The sequence below is a fragment of the Leptopilina heterotoma genome, unplaced genomic scaffold, assembly GCF_015476425.1.
Source record: "Leptopilina heterotoma isolate Lh14 unplaced genomic scaffold, ASM1547642v1 Lhet_708, whole genome shotgun sequence".
Lineage (NCBI taxonomy): Eukaryota > Metazoa > Arthropoda > Insecta > Hymenoptera > Figitidae > Leptopilina > Leptopilina heterotoma.
The window spans coordinates 414,963-436,109 of record NW_025111164.1 but is presented as its reverse complement, the minus strand read 5'-3'; the positions used below and the strand labels follow the sequence as shown (position 1 = coordinate 436,109).

The 21,147-nt window shown below is 27.1% G+C and overlaps 1 protein-coding gene across 1 annotated transcript in view; it reads right to left on the bottom strand.

Annotated features, from left to right (window-relative positions):
- Positions 1-2,526: 2,526 nt before the first annotated feature.
- The window catches only part of LOC122510596, a 31,610-nt gene continuing 12,989 nt past the window's right edge, over positions 2,527-21,147 (bottom strand). Inside the window, exons 2-4 of the mRNA XM_043625367.1 lie at positions 3,187-3,349; positions 2,740-2,873; positions 2,527-2,634 (exon numbers count right to left, since the gene is read on the bottom strand). Coding sequence (XP_043481302.1) covers positions 2,770-2,873; positions 3,187-3,349 — 267 coding nt within the window. The 3' untranslated portion in view covers positions 2,527-2,634; positions 2,740-2,769. The remainder of the gene's footprint in view (positions 2,635-2,739; positions 2,874-3,186; positions 3,350-21,147) is intronic.

Here is a 21,147-nt window from a genome sequence, read left to right as displayed (position 1 = left end):
AAGTACCATGAATGTTTTTCGTGAAATTTCATATATATGGTCTTTCCAAGATAAGGATCGATCTACTGTTAGACCAAAGTCTCTCACTTTCTCGCTAAACTTTATTGGTCTACCATCCACATTGAGAGGAGATAAATGTGCTAAAAATTCATTAGAGGGACAGTTCGATTTTGAGATAACAATTGCTTATTTTTTAACATTTATGAAGAAAACAGGAAGAAAGTGTTAAGAAAAACTAAAAGTTAATCACAGGTTGTTTATATTTCATGAGGTTTTATTTAATTTAATGATTTATCTTTCTCACATTACATCTAAATTCAACAAATTTTAATATGTTTAATTGAATATTTGATTTTTACACACTATTACTATTTATCATTTATCACTATTACTATTATTACTATTATACTATTATACTATTATACTATTATACTATTATACTATTCACTATTACTATTTATCATATTTATGTAAGGACCAAATACCTACAATAAATAATAAATTAATCAGAACGAAAATACAAAAGGTCTGCATTTGGCCATATATCCTACCTGGGTGGGTAAGACGCCCCCCGCGTTAATTTATTACCATTCATTACAATAATTATTATAAAAAATGGAAAACGCCGATCTAATATGTTTCTCTGATTAATTTGAAACAAGAAAATAATTGCAAATATTTTCTTACGTGTTAAAAATCCTTTATTCTTGTAATAAGAAATTTTGTCCAGGTTTGTACAGATCGTGATTGTAGTTTGAAAAATGTTTTTAATTTAAAGCTAACAAATAACACTACCCAAATGCCACGCAGGAATTCTTGTTATGGAAATTTTGTAAATAATTGAAAACTATTTCATAAATATTTTTTTATTTCGGCAGACATGATGTTTTAAGAGATGAAAATAGAGTTTGACAGTTGATTCTTTACCATATGTCCATATTCAGACACAAATAACTCAAATGATCAAAGTTTTTAAAAATTGATCGAAAACGACTAAAAATAAATTCTTACTTGGGGGATCTTCGGGGTCGCTGAATTCAAATTTGATGTCCAATTTTCAAAATTAAAAATGTCGGCTAAAACAATTTAAAAGTTAGGGGATTGAGCTAAAAATACTTACTCTGGATTTTCGATCCAAAAAAATTTAAAAGATGTCGGATTGAAGAGGAAATCCCGCCATTTTGAAAATATCTCAATCTAACATTAAATTTAAATGTAGTGACCCCAAAAAACCTTCAACCCCTATTATTTTCATCCCTTAAAACATCATGTCGGTCGAAACAAAAACCCGTATAAAATATTTTTTAAATTTTCTACAAAATTTCCTTAGAAAGAAGTCAATCCCGGCATCGCACTTGGGTAATGTTAAACATGTAAGTTAGGCTCTTAAGACATACATTGGAAAAAAACCCTTCTTTTCTGTCACAACATTAGTAATTAATTAACTGCTTCGAACTTACTATGTGGTGATTAAATAAAAAAGAATGTATTATGTAATGATGGTTATATACATTTGGAAGCCACAAATCAAAGTTTTCGTTTGTTTTTCATTTGTTTTGTCATTTAGGAAAGGTTAATTATGAACCCAAATAGCCCTCGACCAAACACTAAATTCTGTCGTGGCAAACTTGGATTGTTTCCACACAAGTTAAAATTTTTTTTAAATTACAATAATGATCTGTACCTCCTTTACCAATTACCGATACTTGATGTTTATTTAAATACAAATGTGTAAGTATAGATAACCATGTTTCCGTCAGTTGATCCACCACTGGTGCATCATATGTGACTGTCCACGAAAAAACCGAGCTTAGCTTCTAAACGACTAAACGTGAATTTTACAGGGCAAGCGATTGAAGTAGAAGCAGAAGAGAAGAACTCGACGAGTGGAGTAAAGCTTGTGAAGTCGGTTCTACAATGGGCACGACTGGACGTTGTCGTCTGTCGTGGACGTGTACGCGCTGACGTCACGAACGTGGAGTTGCCAACTGTTTGGGAATTAGTAAGAAATTCATGTTTTTAAAGGTTATGAATGATAAAAATTAATTTTTAGTAAAATTTCGTTCATTGTCAATAAAGACTAATTAATTAATTAATAAATACATACATATAGTAAAAATGAATTAATGTAGTAAAATGTGTATATTAAATTATTCTGAAAAATTATAATTGTAAAAAATTCAATAAATTGTTAAATATTTGAAGTTTAAACCTTTTTTAAAAAAACTTTATAAACAAATAAAGAAATATTATAAATATGCTGCATGTGCAAAATTGTTAATTAAATTTAATCTCCAGAATTTTCGATAAGTCAATATAACATAACCTCTTCTAAATGTCTTTTTAAAAAAATGTAAAGATAAATACACAAAAGTGTAACATTAATAATACAAAATTACGTCAGGTGTGGATAAAAAGAAAGAAAGAATACAAAGATTATTACAATTTATTTATTTGTATTATCCACTTTATTTTCAAATTATAAAAAAAATCTTAGTTACTTGTGGAACTTCTTAATTGTGTCCTCTATTAGAGTTTCTATTTCATTAAAACATTGCCTCTTGTTTTTTTGTTTTAGTCCGGCCCAAGCATTTTTTATTATCAATAAATAATCTACTGTTGAATCGCTGCTAACTAAAATGTACAAACAAACAAATACTATTAATTTTTTAAAATTAATTTTGAAATTTACTACTGAGAATAAGATATTATTACTGGTTTTTAGTGGAATGATATTACCTCCTCCTAAAATGTCGACATTTTTGGGTTCTAAGTCGGTATCTTCTTCTTCAAATTGTTCATCTTCGCTACTGATGTACTCAGTGTCATCAATTTCTTTATTAGGGCGTGATAATTTAAAATTACTTTGCGTCCTAAAAAATGAAAGAAAAATAAAAGAAAAATTCAAATACAATAACTGTTTGAGATTTCAATAGAAAATATTTCAAATTTTAAACAGAAATGTTTGGAATTTAAAACAGTTTTATTTCAAATTTCATTCAAACACTCTGTATTAATTTTTTAAAAAATGTTTTGAAAATTTTTAAAAAAATGTGTTTTAAATTTTAAGAATAAAATTTGTATTACATTTTGAAATGTGTTATGAATATTCAAAATTGTGTATGATAATTGTTACAAACATTTTTTTATAAAATTTTTAACAAAAATGTATAACGGGGTGTTTACTTTCTATGATCGACGTATATTTGAAGAAACATGGAAGTGTAGTATTCCCAACTGCTTTCAAATTTTGTGGCGGCTGAACCCGACGGAATATATGTTGTGTCTTTTTTTCGTTCTTGGACATACAATGCTTATAGATTTCTCCATTTATTTTGCACTTCCTTTTCTGTGATAAAAAAGTATAATTCCATTATTTAATACGTACAGATACATTTTTTTATTATTTACTCTAATGTTAAATAAAAAAACGAAATAAAATTATTATAAAATCAATTATATTTTATTATTCATTATTCTTATTTGAAATTCGACTAAAAAATTAGTTTTTATTTTAAGCTAAAGAATGTTTCTTTCGAAAAAATATAAGTAAATGTAATAACGCTTATAGACCAGAGAAATAAAATTTGCTAAAAATCCGATCTGAATTTCTGATTTAAAATAATCTTTAAAAAAATTAGGTATTATTTGTTTTTTTACGTAAAAATAGAATTAGTAGTGTTATCTCACATGCAATTACTTTCCACGCATTTTTTGTCATAACATTGTCCTTGTAGCTGTCCCCCGATTTGCAGTACAAGCATTTTTTTGTTTCTACCAATTAAATGATCAATTCATTTATGTCGATATCACCCATTGTTGAAGATAAATTGAATTACCAGCAACAAATTACTACACGAGCAGAAGAAATTGGGAAAACAAAAATATTAATTTCAAGTCGCAAACCGTTAGGAATATTATCGCATGGAAGCAGAAAATAAATAGTCCTGCAGCCTGGCTGCATACCGTGATTTCTTTCCCTTCGCTCTCAATTTTCTGAAATGCTTAAATCTAATTGGTTGTCCATAAAGTGACAAACTGTGGATAACCAATCAATTATGACCAAGCCTGAATTGTTGGTATTATAGTATATCTGGTCAACTCTATTCTTACAACTGTTTAAAACTTAAATAATGATTATTATTCTTTTACAAACGCTTTCTTTAATTGCTGCATATTTAAATGTAGTTAATATATATATATAAGATGGAGCCAAAATAGAAATTTCCTTCGCAGATGGTGGGTCAAACCGCACATAAGAAGAGAGTTAAGAGATCTATTTGGTGCATATCAAACTTTGTTTTTATATTACATGCAAAGCGATCATGAAGAATTTTATAAGATGGCTCGTATGACACCAAATCAGTTTGACATTTTGTACAATTTAATTGCACACAGACTGCAAAAAGCCAGCATCCGACGGCCTTTATCAAAAAAACTTCGTTTGATAGTAACTTTGAAGTATGTATAGTGCTGAATAATTAATTTATAATATTTGTAAAATCTTTTATTTGTTATATTTTTTCTTCATCTGTTATTGATAAGTATAAGGAATTGAACAATCGAATTAAATTCGCACAGGAGTTAATCGTAAATCTGTGTATTAAAAAAATTTTGTTTTCAATCAGACATTGCAAATATATAATTGATAAGTATATAACTTTGGATGATTTTAAGACTTTTCTTCAGGTTTAATATTTTGATTTTCTTTAAAATTATATCTTGTGATGAATTGTGATAAATTGTTATTAACACCTGGACTCTTAAACATTCAGTGATATCTTAAATACTATTCTGTATCCATTTTAGAAAAATTATTTTCAGACTTGTTTCCTTTAATTTAACAATATTCTTTTAAATATACACTAAAACTTTGCAAATGTAAACAATATAGAATGTTTGTAAATATTTTTCTAAATCCAGGGTGTCTACTAATCCGAAAAAAACCGGGAATTTTTCACCAAATTGAAAAAAGTTTTATTTTTATTTGTTTTTAAAAAATTGCTTTTTATTTCAATTTTTATTGACATTTATATACTGTTCTCTAAATTTGAATTTGTCAAAAATAATTTATAAAAATTTTGAAATGTAAGATTTTTGAAAATTTTTAATTCTATTGTTTCAAAATAATTGAACATTTATAGACAAATAATTGAAAATTTTGAAAATAAATGAAATTTCTTTACATTCTATTCAAAATAATTAAATTCTTTCAAAGAATTCTATTAAAATTTTTCGAAAATATTCAAGGGAAGTTAGTTACCGTAATTACAATTTTATTTTAAAAATTTTTTCGCAATATATTCAATTATTTTCATAAATAGTAGAACTCATTGCAGAATTTCAATGATTTTTAATAGAATTTTAATTGAATTCCTCGAAAAATGTAATTATTCTTAAAAATTTTATTAAAATTTGTAGAAAGAATTTAATTATTTCTAGAAACTGTAAAAAAAATTCTTCTAAGGAATTATATTACTTCTATAAAAAGCAAAATTTTTTAGATTTACTAAATTCTTTAGAATATTATTTTTAAAAAAATTGTACCCAAGATTTCAATTATTTTTATAAATAATTACATTTTTCTCTACAATTAAATTATTTTCAAACATTTCACGCAAACATTAATTATTTTCATAAATAATAACATTTTTTGAAGGATTCAATTTCTTTTATAAATAGTAAAATTCTTTGCAGACATTCAATTAGTATCAATATATTTTAATAAAATAAAAGTAATCAAATTTTCAATTACAATTATGAACAGACAAAATTATTAAAAATTTTTTTTAAATTCTTTGTTTAATTCAATTATTTTTCAAATTTTTAATTAAATTTAATAAAAAAACATAATTTTAAAAAAATTTAAAGAAAACTTATCAAAAAAATAATGAGTAGTTTCTTATGAAAATATAGAATAGAATCGTTTCACGTGGGTAGATTCTCTACCAGGCCGAAATGTACTGCCTATAGATCTTTGTTCGGATTTCCGACAGAAATTAGTACCTATATTTATTATAATTCTGACAGTGTATTGAGCAGTACATTTCTCTAAATATTTGTTTAAATATGGTTTAAATTTTCTTACTTTACCGTGCTGTTTCTAATTTTATTTTTGTAGAATGTTCTTAATTTATTAATGCTTTGTAAATAATTTGTTTGTAGTTATTTAGCGAATGGCGACAGTAATCGTACAACTGCAAATTTTTCCCGCATTGGCTTATCAACTACTTACAAAATAATAGCTGAAGTTTGTCCTAAATTATGGGATTGTTTGTCTCCTCATTATTTAAGTAGAAAAGATGCCTTTGATTGGCGAATAGTTCCGCGCAGTTTTCATGAGAAATAAGATTTTCCTAATTGTGTTGGTGCCATGGATGGCAAAGAAATAAGGATTAAAAAGCCGCCACATTCAGGAACAATGTTCTTTAACTATAAAAAGTTTTTTAGTTTTAAACTTTTGGCAGCTTGTGATTCGCATTATCGGTTCACTTGGATAGACGTAGGAGATTACGGTAATTTAATTGTTAAAAGTAATACAAATTTAACTTCAAATGTAAAATTTAATGTTTATTTTTAGGATCTGTCAGTGATCTATCTGCGTTTACTCACACAGATTTCAGTATCGCCCTGGAAAATGACGAAGTTGACTTGCCAGAAGAAGCTGCTATACCAGGTACTAATATTGTAGTACCGTATTGCTTTATTGGAGATGCAATTTTTCCTTTCAGGCAATATCTCATGAAACCTTTTGACAGGAATCGTGGATTAAATAAGATACAAAGTAACTTTAACTACAGGTGAGAAAGTCAAAAATTATATGTATTAGTTCCTTATTTTTCGAAAAATAATAATTTTTTAGTTTAATTAAAAGTTAAAAGTAGTTTCAAAATCTTCTTTACTAAAAGTACATTTTTTTCAAACTGTTATTTTCCCAAAATAAAATTGCGTATGAGAACAATATTCTTCTTTAAATAAATTATTCTTAATAATTTTTAAAAATGTTTTTTGAGAATTTTTTAAAATAAAAACTAGAAATAATTTCAAAAAAAAATTTCATCTAACTTTGTAAAAAAATTAATTCTACAGAACTTTTAATAAAATTAATATTTTTAAAATTTAATTATTTCTAAAAATTCATTTTATAAAGCTTCTAATATTTAATTATTTTCTAAAATTTGAACTAAATTTCAATTTAAATCAATTTTTAATAGAAAATTCAACTTAGAATTCAATTATTTAAATAAAAAATTAAATCATTTATTGAATAATTGAATGTTTTTTAAAATCGAATTCTTCTTCTTATTTCGACGAATGTTAATAAAATTTTTAAGAATAGTTACATTTCTTCAGGCAACTGAATTAAAATTGTATTAAAAATAATTGGCATTCTGTGATGAGTTTTCTTATTTATGAAAATAATTCAATTTCTAAGCAGAATTTTATAATTTACGAAAATAATTGAATCCCTGCGTAAACTCCTTTACAGGGCTCTAATTGTGCGACTTTTTCGGTTTTTTTCGACTTTTTTTATGAAAAATGCGACTAATCGACTTTTTCGAGATTTTTTTTAGTAAAATGCTACTAATCGATTTTTTTCAAATTTTTTAATTACTTGTTGACTTAAATTGTGAATGGCAGAAATCTTTTTTTGTAAACAATATTGTTCACAAAATGGTTCTTCTCTTTTGTGAAAAAATAACATATTATCTCGTTTCTTAATATTTTTGAAGGAAATTCTCAATTTTCATAAGGAAACAATTTGCATCATTTTTATTTGTTAATTACAATTGCTTCAATAAAATTTAAAGTTTTTTAAAAATTAATGAAAAAAAAGTTTATAAATTCTTTTTGTCAATTAGAAAGTGAAACTTTTAAAAGTTTTAGAAAGTTGAAGGAATAAGTTTTAGTCAAAAAAATTATCTGTTACATTTATTTACAAATTTCTTTCTCGAAAACATCTATAACTTCTTTTTTAAATAAATATTTAATTATTATTTTTCCATAGGAAATAAAATTCTTCAAAAGATTCAAATTCAAACCTTTTGGAAGTTAAACAACTTATAAAAATTTTTATAAAACATGAAGAAATCGGTGACTCTGAGTCTTCGACTCGGAGCAATCGATGTCTTCATGTTTTATTACAATTAAAGATGACCAAGCGATAAAATCATTATTTTATATTATAAGACTTTATAAAAAAAAATTTTTAAATTATTTTTTATGAAAATAATTGAATTATTGAGAAGAAATTCATAAAACATTAGTAAGTAATTGAATTTTGCAGAATAATTTTGATATTTACAAAGATAATAATTGAAGTTTTTAGGAGAATTTTAATAAAATTTCGAAAATAATTGAATTTCTGCGAAAAATTTTCTTACTTTTGAAGATAATTGAATTTTGCAAAGAATTTTATCAGAACTTTTGAAAATAACAAAATTTTCAGGATGAATTTTATTATTTATGAAGATAAATAAATTTTTGACGAGGAATTTTAAAAAAAATTGAAAATAATAGAATTTTTAGGACGAATCTTTTTATTTATAAAGATAATTGCAATTTTTACAAGAATTTTATTATTACTTTTACAAATAATTAAATTTCAAAGAAGAATTTTATTATTTATGAAGAGAATTTAAATCTTAAACAGATTTTTTTAAAAATATTTAAATGTAATTGAATTTTGCAGAAGAATTTTCTTATTTTTGAAGATAATTGAATTTTGTAAAGAATTTTATCGAGAAAATTTGAATTTGAAAAAAAAGTTTGAATATAATTGAATTTCTGCGAAGAATTTTATTACTTATGAAAATAATTTAATTTTAGAGAAAAATTTTATTATTTATAAAGATAAATGAAATTTTGACAAGAATTTTATTATTATTTTTACAAATAATTTAATGTTAGAGAAGAATTTTAATATTTATAAAGATGATTGAAATTGTAAGGAGAATTTAAAATTATTTTTTTAAAATAATTGAATTTCAGCGAAGAATTTTCGTACTTTTGAAGATAATTGAATTTTGTATTACAATTTTATCAGAACTTTTGAAAATAATTAAATTTTTATAATGAATTTTATTATTTATAAAATTTTGACGAGAATTTAAAAAAAGATTTTGAATATAATTGAATTTCTGCGAAGAATTTTGTTCCTTATGAAAATAATTGAATTTCAGAGTTTATTATTTATAAAGATAATTGAAATTTTGATAAGAATGTTATTATATTTTTTAAAAATAATTGAATTTAGGAGAAGAATCAAGATTCGCGGTAGAGAATCGCCGCAAAGTAAAAAACAAAAACCGCGAATATATATTCTCGAAATATCGGCTATTTTTCGATAAAATTGAATAACTCGAGTAAATCTTAACCGATTTAGCTCATTCTTTTTTTGTTGGATAAAGAATCAAAAAAGAAAGAATTCTGTCGAGTTTATTTGAATATTTTTGATACTTTTATAGAATTTAAGCTAGGAAAACCGAAAAATATCGATTTTTTGAGATTTAGACAAACGTGGAGCGTAAACTTCTAAATGGATTTCTAAAATATTTTAGAATATTATTAATTAGGTTAAAATCTCGATATACATTTCAGAAAATTTTAATATACTTCGTATTTTTTGAAAAATTTGGATTTTTCTCAAAAAAATGGAATATTTTGACATTTAGACAAACGCAGAGAGAAAACTTCTAAACGGAAGTGTAAAATATTCTATAATATTATTGTTTCGGTTAAAATCTCGATATATATTTCAGGAAATTTTAATGCACTTCGTATTTTTTGAAAAATTTTGATTTTTCTAAAAAAAATAAAATTTTTTGATATTTAGACAAACGTAGAGACTAAACTTTTTAATGTATTCAAATTTCCTACAATATATATCAAGATTATACTCCAATCAATAATATTCTAGAATATTTTACAAATCTGTTAAGTAATTTAGTCTCTACGTTTGTCTAAATGTCGAAAAATTCAATTTTTTATAGATAAATCAAAATATTTTAATAAATACGAAGTGTATTTAAATTTCTTGCAATATATATCCAGATTCTAATCCAATCAATAATATTCTAGAATATTTTACATATCCGTTTAGAAGTTTAGTCTCTGCGTTTGTCTAAATATCAAAAAATTTTGTTTTTTTAGAAATATCCAAATATTGAAATATTTATATTTTTCTCTAAAAAATTAGATTTGACATCTAGATAAATGTAGAGCTTGAACTACTAAACAGTTTTATAAAAGACCCTAGAATTTAATTATGATGCAAAAAGTATTTCAATCCCAACAAAAACATCTTTGATGCAAAAATTTCCGCCAAGTAAAAATTTTGGAAATGTTGAAATAATTAGTGAAATAAAAATTTACCAAGTAAAATTTGTAACGAATGTATTCAATTGTATTCAATTGTAACAAATGTAGAATCTAATTTAATTATTAACATAATCAGCTAATGAAATCCAATTGTTCGTCTTAATAAAAAATTTCTATTTGAAGCAATTTTAAGATCTTGGCGTCAATAATGTTTCTAACTTATAATTAATGAAAGTATTGACGCCAAGATCTTAAAAAATTGCTTCAAATAGAAATTTTTTATTAAGTCGAACAATTGGATTTCATTAGCTGATTATGTTAATAATTAAATTAAATTTTACATTTGTTACAATGGAATACAATTGAATACATTCGTTACGAATTTTACTTGGTAAATTTTTATTTCGCTAATTATTTCGACATTTCCAAAATTTTTACTTGGCGGAAATTTTTGCATCAAAGATGTTTTTGTTGGGATTTTATTATTTATAAAAATATTTTACATTTTAACCCATTAACGTCCAAGTGGACAAAAAATTGCCATTGACTTTAAGCAGTCATCTTTGTATGAAAATGACATCAGAAAAAATTTGCATATAATATTTCCGATGTAAAATTTATCGCTCTTTCATATACCGTTGTTAGAATTTGTTTATAACAAACAGGGAAAAAGTTATAACCAATTTCTTCCAAAAAACACGATTTTTCGAGAAAAAAATTTCTTTTAGATTATATTTTCACTGGGAAAAAGTAAGGGCATTCTCTTTAAAGCTCAAAATAAGTTGTCCATGGACCTTCAGCAATAAAACCCTGAAGCGACTGATTTTTTTTCAAGATGGCGGACGCCAATATGGGTGCTAATTCTTAAAAAATGGTCAAAAAAACAACGTAATGCCAAAATTTTTAAAAATAGATCAAATCGGCTAAAAATCGTTACTCGGGGGTTTCGGGGTCGCTGATTACAAATCTGATGTCAGTTTTTGGAAATTCAAAATGGCGGATCCAATATGGCGGACGCCAAATGTAAAAATAAATCGGATTGGCCTGAAACTTGTTACTCAGGAGTTTTCGGGGTCGCTAATTACGAATCTGATTTTAGATTTCAAAAATTCAAAATGGCTGATCCAAGATGGCCGACGAAATTTTTAAAAATTCATCGAATTCACTTAATATAAGTCACTTAGGGGTTTTTGAGGTCGCTGATTACGAATCTGATGTTAGTTTTTCAAAATTCAAAATGGCGGATCCAATATGGCGGACACTTTTTGGAAAAATTCATCAGATTCGCTTGAAATTCGTTACACTTGCGTTTTTGGAGTCGCTGATTACGAATCTGATGTCAGTTTTTGAAAATCCAAAATCGCGCATCCAATATGGCGGACGAAATTTTTTAAAATTCATCGAGTCCATTTGAAATTTGTCACTCGAGGGTTTTTGGGGTCACTGATTAGGAATTTGAGGTCATTTAAAAAAAATTTTAATTGGATTAGTAATAATTTATATTGAATCTAATATAACAGTGCCAAATTTTTCTGAGTCTTTAATTTATTATTTTTATCGCTCCAATAATGTTTGTCCTTCAGTTTTTTTTTGCTTCAAGTAGATCAACTTTGTGATACTTGGTATACCCGGTATTAAATTTCTTTAAATAAATGTCAACAATTTGTAAACCAATTATTTAAATCTTAAATAAAAGAAAAATAAAAAAAAATCGTAATTCGTAATGGTCCGTATTAAATTCGCTTCTCTTCTTGATCCAAGAAAATTTTAATAGTTTAAAAATTAAGTTTAAAATTAAGAAAATAGGTGAATTGGAAACATATGAGTACATAGTTTTCTTGAATCAATACTACTTTTTTCCTTTAAGATTTTACTTTATTCTTTATTATTTTTCTTTTATTTAAGATTTAACAAATTGGTTTAGAAATTGTTGACATTTATTTAAAGAAATTAAATGCTGGGTATACCAAGTATCACAAAGTTGATTCAATATAAATTATTACTACTCCAATTGAAATTTTTTTTAAATGACATCAAATTCGTAATCAGTGACCTTAAAAAACCCCCGAGTGACGAATTACAAATGAACTAGATGAATTTTAAAAAATTTCGTCCGCCATATTGGATGCGCTATTTTGGATTTTCAAAAACTGACATCAGATTCGTAATCAGCGACTCCAAAAACGCCCGTGTAACGAATTTCAAGCGAATCTGATGAATTTTTCCAAAAATTGTCCGCCATATTGGATCCGCCATTTTCAATTTTGAAAAACTAACATCAGATTCGTAATCAGCGACCCCAAAAACCTCTAAGTGACTATATTAAGTAAATTCGATGAATTTTTAAAAATTTCGTCGGCCATCTTGGATCAGCTATTTTGAATTTTTAAAATCTGACATCAGATTCGTAATTAGCGACCCCGAAAACCCCTGAGTAACAAGTTTCAGGCGATTTTATCTATATTCAAAAATTTTGGCATTACGTTGTTTTTTTGGACCATTTTTAAGGAATCAGCAGCCATATTGGCATCCGACATGTTAAAAAAAAATCAGTCGCTTCAGAATTTTATTGCTGAAGGTCCATAGACAACTTATTTTGAGCTTTTAAGAGAATGCCCTCACTTTTTCCCAGTGAAAATATAATCTAAAAGAAATTTTTTTCTCGAAAAATCGTGTTTTTTAGAAGAAATTGGTTATAACTTTTTCCCTGTTTGTTATAAACAAATTCTAACAACGGTATCTAAAAGAGCGATAAATTTTACATCGGAAATGTTATATGCAAATTTTTTCTGATGTCATTTTCATACAAAGATGACTGCTCAAAGTCAATGGCAATTTTTTGTCCACTTGGACGTTAATGGGTTAACCCTTTGCGTCACAGTGGGTCTCTCAGCGACCCACCTTTTCCTTCTCAGTTTTCAGTATTTCTATGGCATATTTATTAATAAATTTAGGGTTTTTTCCGGGCATGTTCCTCATACCTAAACAAGTCTAAGAAAACTGTTAATTCACAATTTGTTAATAATAAAAATATTATAAACAAATAAATAACAAAAAATAATGCTTCTTTTTCAGAAAAAATTTATTTTCTACTTATCCTTACTAATTTTTGAGATGATAATTTTTTTTCTTTACAAATTAGATCCTAAACTATATTTACAATTACTTTTTTGAAATTTTTTTAATAATTTTTAATAATAAATAACAATTTTTTGTAATAATTTATAAAATAAAAGTATTTCAAATAAAATTTCAAACCTATTTTCATAAAACTCGTTACTCGGGGGTTTTTGGTGTCGCTGAATACGAATCTAGCATAAGATTTTTAAAATTCAAAATGGCGGATCCAATATGGCGGACGCGAAAATTAAAAATAAACTGAATTTGCTTGAAACTGGTTACTCAGGGGTTTTTGGGGTCTCTGAAGACGAATCTGGCATCAGATTTTCAAAATTCAAAATGGCGGATCACGGTGGTCCTCGACTAATTTCAACTTCGAGTTTCTTCTACCTCTGATTTTCTTTTTGGGAATGTTAGGGGACTACTTCAAGACCATTTTGCAAGAAAAATTAAAATCGAAGACTGAGCACTTTTTTTTTAACCGAGATTTTTCGATTTTTGAATAATTTTTTTTAAAGAAAAATCGTATTTTATTTTATTTAATAATACTTTACAACTATTTCCTTTAAAAGAAGGACTTCCGTATGTTATTTCGCGTTGAACACTGCACCAAAATAAGTTGATCGCTGTCCGTTTGGATGATAGGTGGATGTATACAGTTTTTGTATTTTTTTGCATCTGCTTTCTTGCTTCCAGCATCGCACCAGTCCATATAATATTTTAGTCCACTGCCAATAGTACGAAGCTCATCGTCATTACTCAGATTATTTTTGTTTGAAAAGCACCAACAACATGGAAATAAACTTGAATGTGCCATAATACCAACAATGATATTCGCCAGTTTTAAATCCGTAGCGATCGTACCATCAAAGTCATTAATGTTTAATGCTTCCCACAACTGTACCACATTTGTATAATTCTCTTGAGAATGAGGAGCCAATGCAAGGATAAATAGTTTTTTAACACTCGAATTTCTAGATTTTTTTGCTTTGATACCATCATTATATGATTGTCGAGTACATTTTTTTTCACTTTTAATCATATCATAATCTGTGTCTGATTGTATACTTAGACAAACTTTTAAAAAACCGCCCCCTCCATCTATACCAAATTTCAAATGTTCCTTATTAATATTACGAGACTTTATTGTAGAATCAATTAATTCTTGTAAATCGGTACAATAAACTACCAATTCTGGAGCATCAGATACAGAATTTTGTTTTACATTAAGGAAATTAAAAGTCTTACATTGAAATAAATGGTCCAGAGTATGATTGCTATCAAGTAATTTTCTTTTTAAGTGTGGTTCTATTATTTTCAAATTTCTTGTTGCCGTGCGAATTGCAGTGGCGATCCCAGCAGTAGTTTTATAACTTAAATTGAATTGTGTTCTGATGTTCTGAAAATCTTTTACGGAAAATAAGGTTTCTTTCGATTTTTTTAAATTTCCGATCGTAATTTGGAGGGAATTTCCCCCTTTTGGCTGCAATAACTTTATTGAATTAGAATCACTTTTTTCTCCAATTACACTTTTTATAAAGCTGGATGTTAATTGTTCTTTCGTCTTCAATTCACAATTTTTAGTCATACTTTTTACATTATCCACAATCTTTGATGTTTTACAAATATGACTTTTACCTTTCTATATAACAGACAAACAATTAGAACAGTGTTTCGTAATTTCATGTTTCGGCGTTTTAATTTTCCTCAAATCAGATTTGCGTTCAGTCCCAAATACCTTTTTCGGGATAATTTTTTTCAATCCATTCGTTCTTGCTAAATCACAAAAGTAACACTCACAGGTAACAGATTCACTTAATCTTGTTTGTTTTTTTAAGCGAAATTGTGAGAAGTTTATTTGCAAAATTCGATTCCTATCAATGTCAGAATACAGATTTAATTTGCACGAAGGACACACTACTCTTGGAAGACACTCATTTTGTTCGTCATAACTTTCGAATAATTTAATAATTTTCAGCTTTAATGCTGATTGTATATTAATCATAGTCTTATTTTTGCTACAACACATCAAACAAATAACATAACGGTTTTCTTCATGTGTTCGAGCATGATTTTTTATGATTTTAGGTTTGCTGTGCAACATGATGTTCAAGTCACTAATATTTCATAAACTAATTCTATTCGAGTATATTTAAACTTTTTTGGTTTAGATTTTAACGATGCTCTGAATAAAACGTCAAGATAAACGATAAACAATTTGAAATTAGCTATGAATTGTACTGAATGTCGCGAAGTTGATGGTTTTATAATTTTTTGAACCAAAATACAATAAAAAATATGTTTAAATAAAATTTACATAATTTTCTTTATTTTGTGTTATGTATACTTCTAAGTAAACAAATATAATCACATTATGAGTAAATGGTGAGTAAATACGATTTTTCTTTAAAAAAAATTTTTTAAAAATCGAAAAATCTCGATTAAAAAAAAAGTGCTCAGTCTTCGATTTTAATTTTTCTTGCAAAATGGTCTTGAAGTAGTCCCCTAACATTCCCAAAAAGAAAATCAGAGGTAGAAGAAACTCGAAGTTGAAATTAGTCGGATCCAATATGGCGGACGCAAAAATTAAAAATAAACTGAATTTGCTTGAAACTGGTTACTCAGGGGTTTTTGGGGTCGCTGAATACGAATCTGGCATCAGATTTTCAAAATTTAAAATGGCGGATCCAATATGGCGGACGCGAAAATTAAAAATAAACTGAATTTGCTTGAAACTGGTTACTCAGGGGTTTTTGGGGTCGCTGAATACGAATCTGGCATCAGAGTTTCAAAATTGAAAATGGCGGATCCGATATGGCGGACGCGAAAATAAAAAATCAACAGAATTTGCTTAGAACTCGTTTTTTTGGGGGTTTTTGGGGTCGCTGAATACGAATCTGGCATGAGTATTAATAAATTTATTAATAAACTTAGAAGATTCAAAACGTTCGGATAAAATTAAAGAGTAAAAACAAAAGTGAATGAATCCTGACAATCCACAGTCAGGTAACTCGTTTAACGTAAAATCCTCTTCATAGTATTTCTGTCTATAAAAAAAAGAATTAATTTTTGGATACTGAATATAATGTACCATTTTTGACAATCCGATTGAACAAACTGTAGATATTAGTAAAGAATTGCTAACCGATAAGTAACTGAAAATGTCAAACTTAATGCAGGATGTGATGTAAAAAACACATACAATAATACTGCTTCTACTCAACAAAATACCTTCTTTCAACGTAAAAGCTATATTAACCTGTTGAGAGAATCGTTAGTAATAGTTTCTCGAATGTCGTTTGTTTGAATGAAGTTGATACTTACCTTTGGAGGGAATCGTTCGTGTTAGTCTGTCGTTTGTCATTTGTTTGTTTGAAGTCGGTACTTACCTGTGGAGATAATCGTTCGTGTAAGTCTGTTGATTGTGATTTGTCCGATTGTAGCCTATACTCACCTGTGGAGGAAATCGTTTGTGTTAATTGTGTCGATTGTCATTTGTTTGATTAAACTCGGTACTTACGTGTGGAGAGAATCGCTCGTGTAAGTCTGTCGTTTGTCATTTGTTTGTTTGTCCGCCATATTGGAACCGCCATTTTAAATGTTGAAAATCTGATGCCAGATTCGTATTCAGCGACCCCAAAAACCCCCGAGTAACGAGTTCCAAGCAAATTCTGTTCATTTTTTATTTTCGCGTCCGCCATAATGGATCCGCCATTTTGAATTTTGCAAATCTGATGCCAGATTCGTATTCAGCGACCCCAAAACCCCCGAGTAACGAGTTCCAAGCAAATTCTGTTCATTTTTTATTTTCGCGTCCGCCATATTGGATCCGCCATTTTGAATTTTGAAAATCTGATGCCAGGTTCGTATTCAGCGACCCCAAAAACCCCCGAGTAACGAGTTCCAAGCAAATTCTGTTCATTTTTTATTTTTGCGTCCGCCATATTGGATCCGCCATTTTGAATTTTGAAAATCTGATGCCAGATTCGTATTCAGCGACCCCAAAAACCCCCGAGTAACCACTTTCAATAGATTTCAATGAAATGAAAAATGTATGACTTAAAGGGTTAAAGAGAATTTTTACAAAAATGTTAAAAATACCTACTTAAAATGTTGCTTTCAATTTTATTAAATTTTATTCCGGATTGTTTGATATTAAAGTATGGGTTGTCGAGAAATGTGATTTTTTCCAATTTTTACAATGCGTGTTTCTTTTTTGTCATTTTTTCTAAAATTCCACGCGACTTTTTTTCGATTTTTTTGAAAATTTTATACGACTTTTCGTGACTTTTGTTGCGAATTTATGCGACTAAAGCGACTATTTTTGAGTCTTAAAGACGATCCGAGCCCTGCCTTAAAGAAATTAAAATAAATTATTACGAAGAATTTTATAAAAAAATTTAAATTGAATTTCTGTGAAATTTTTATTATTTATGAAAATAATTGAACCCGAATGTTTGTAATACAAAAAGTTTATGACTGGAACTATTATAACCGTTTTTCAATTTTTCATTAAAAACATTCACTTCTCAGAAAAATGCTTGCTCAAATTTGTAGTTTGGGAAAAATGTTTTTTGGAAACCAGTATTGTTTAGGAAAATCCTCTGGGAAATCGTATTTTGAGAAAAATGTAGTGCAACCATTTTAAATTATATTACAAAAGGTGTGAGGGTGCCATAAGTGAAGTTTGTGAATTAAGATTTAAAAATTGGATCTAAATTTTAAAATTTACTCCAAATTCGTATTTAAAGTTTTTATAATTCAGATGTTTTAAACGTTCTAATGAACGAAACTAGAAATTATATTTAAGATTTAACATGTATTACTGATATTCAAACGTTGCTTGGTATTCCTAATTGACAAATTCTACTTTTTTCATTAAAGCTTTTTATTTGTGCATTTTTTATGTAATTATAATTTAAATTAAGAAGTTCTTTGTTCATATAAACGTTAAAAACTTATGAATTATTAAATTATCATCTTCTGGAATTACGTTTTTTTGTGTCAATTGAAGAGAAGTGGAAATCTTTTCTGGTGTAGAGAATTTTATTGTAAAAAATCGACCCTGTTAAATTATTATAAAGAAACAACATAAAAAACCAAAGTAGTTTACCTTAATTATTATAAGAACACTACTTAAAGAAAAAAATGTAATTTACCGTTAAAACTTACAGGTCCCTGCTAAAAATAAAATCAGAAATAAAGAGAAAACGTCAGAAATGTTGATGTTTTGTGACTACTTTGACGATTCATGAAGCTTTTGGTTAATTCTGACTAAAGGATTTTTTATGCTCCTGTTGAATCCTGATGTTTATGGATTGTGATTATTGAGCATTGAAATCTTTTTTTTTATTTACAGCCCCTCACCGAAATATAGCCGGTAAATGTAAAGTACCTTTAAAACTTGAAATTTGTGCGTAGCCCTTTTTTCACAATAGAATTGCGGGTCTATTGTTATTAGGTTCAGGTCTCTAACCTAATTTGTATTGCTCAAAAGTTTTGCAATTTTAAAATTTCAAGTAAAATGAATATAAATTCAAAATCTAGAAATCTCCACAATTACAAATATCTAAAATTTATTATAAAAAACATTTTTTTAAGGAAACTGTAACGCATCTCGAAAACCGTAATTGTTAAATAAAAAAGGATATCATTTTTGAATTTAAGTTCTAAAGGATATACTGCATGCATAATAAGAGCATATTGTTAGATGAATTCTAAGTCGATGAAAAACAAGTATAATGTTTAAATAAATATGAATATAAACAAATAAAAAGATTTCCCTTCAATTTTATGACGGTCAGTTGACCTTTTTCCAGGTAAAAAAGGGTGTCGACTTTGTATAAAAAACCTGACTACTTTTGAAGCTTTCTGATTAAACATGACTCAAGCCTGACGTTCTGTGGCTGCAATCGTAACAAATGCAGCCTAAAAACGTCAGAGATTCTGACTAAATTTCTGTCGTTTTGTGATTTTATTTTTAGTAGGGGTCTTTTTTTTAAAACGGTTTCTTAATTACGATGTATTTATTTATTAATTAATTCCATTTGAAAAACATATTTTAAATATATTAAATTGTGTTAAATTTTAGACTTCCCAGGGCTAGAAATTGTATCGAGGATGCTTTTGGTCTACTTACAAATAAGTGTACAATTTTGAAAAACAGAATGGACTTTGAATTACAAACGTCCATATCCATTGTTGAAGCTTTGATCTGCTTACATAACTTTCTGTTAACTCAAGAATAATAATGGATGATGAAGACAGATTGTATGTTCTAGACAATGAACACAGACAGAATGCTTTTAATGAAAATAATGATATTGAAGAGGACAATTTTGCAGCACCAAATGATGTTTTTGAACAAAGAAATATACTGGCTGACTATTTTTTTTCTGAGGAGGGAGCTTTACGATAAAAGGATTTGAGCATATATTAACAATATTTTTATGCCAACACTTGAACTATTACAGTATTTCTTTATATTTTTTTTAATCAAAATGAATATGCTAGATAGTTATTGTTCACTTATAACATTTTTATTCCTTATGAAATTTATGTATTCTTAAACTTTGAAATATAAAGCAAAAATGTAAATATTTTGTAAAAAAAGTTTTTATTGTACTATAATTCTTAATAATACTTTTATTACAACATTTAACTTGTAAAATTAAGATTTTTTATTTTGCGAAACTCACAAAAATCATTATGCTTGACTGCATGCAAAACAAGAAACATGAATCACAAAATATATAAAACGTGGAACAATAATTTTCCGCTCTAAGAACTAATCTTTTATATTTCTTACATTATAATACTGAATTAGTACAACTAATTAACATCACAATATCACCTTTATCTAAATTAACTTTTAATACTTTACAGTAAAACAATAGTAAAATAAAAAATATGACATAAGAGATAGTTTTACTTCTAAAAGTTACTAACATTTTTTTAATTTACACAGTAACTGTGTGTAAACAACAGGAACAAAATTGTCATAAGACTTTTTTCTGGGAAAGTATTGTCCCTATTAAAGAAATTAACTTATATTTAAAACTGAAATGACACGACGCGCATATAGTTTTGCAATAGTTCTTTGAGGAATATAACTTTTCATTGCTTATAAAATTTGTTAGCGTCAATAAAAAAAAAATTTAGTGTCGAAGTAAACTTTGTATGTGAAATAATCATTAATCGTATGATTCAATGATATCTAAAACTTGTTGGAACACATCTCTGCGTATTTCCAGAGGTAAACGCATGAAACCCCTTTGAATCATATTAAAATATCCATCTTCAGTATCACAAGTGGCATTTCTAGACAAATGTTCTCGCTGGACTAGATTATCATGAGCTTTTCCTTGAGTTTTTTTCCATTTCATGTAACCTGTTATTTCTTTTCAGGCATCTATTAAATTTGACGAAGTTTTAATGATTGATTGTGAGACTTCTTCGCTTAATAAATCTGGTCTTCTTTTTTTTTAACTGCAAAATTGTCCCAAGGTGGGACAACTTTGCACGTGTTTTTATTTTTTTGATCTTTAGGAGCAGGCAATTGCTTCCCAGATGCTGCAGCTGAAGCTGATTCTTTTACAACTGCTGGCTGTAGATTAGAAAACATTGTTACTGGTACAGGTATGTTTTCATTGGGCAATGAAAAGTGAGATTTTGAATAGGAACTTGAACATGGTATTGCTGTTGATA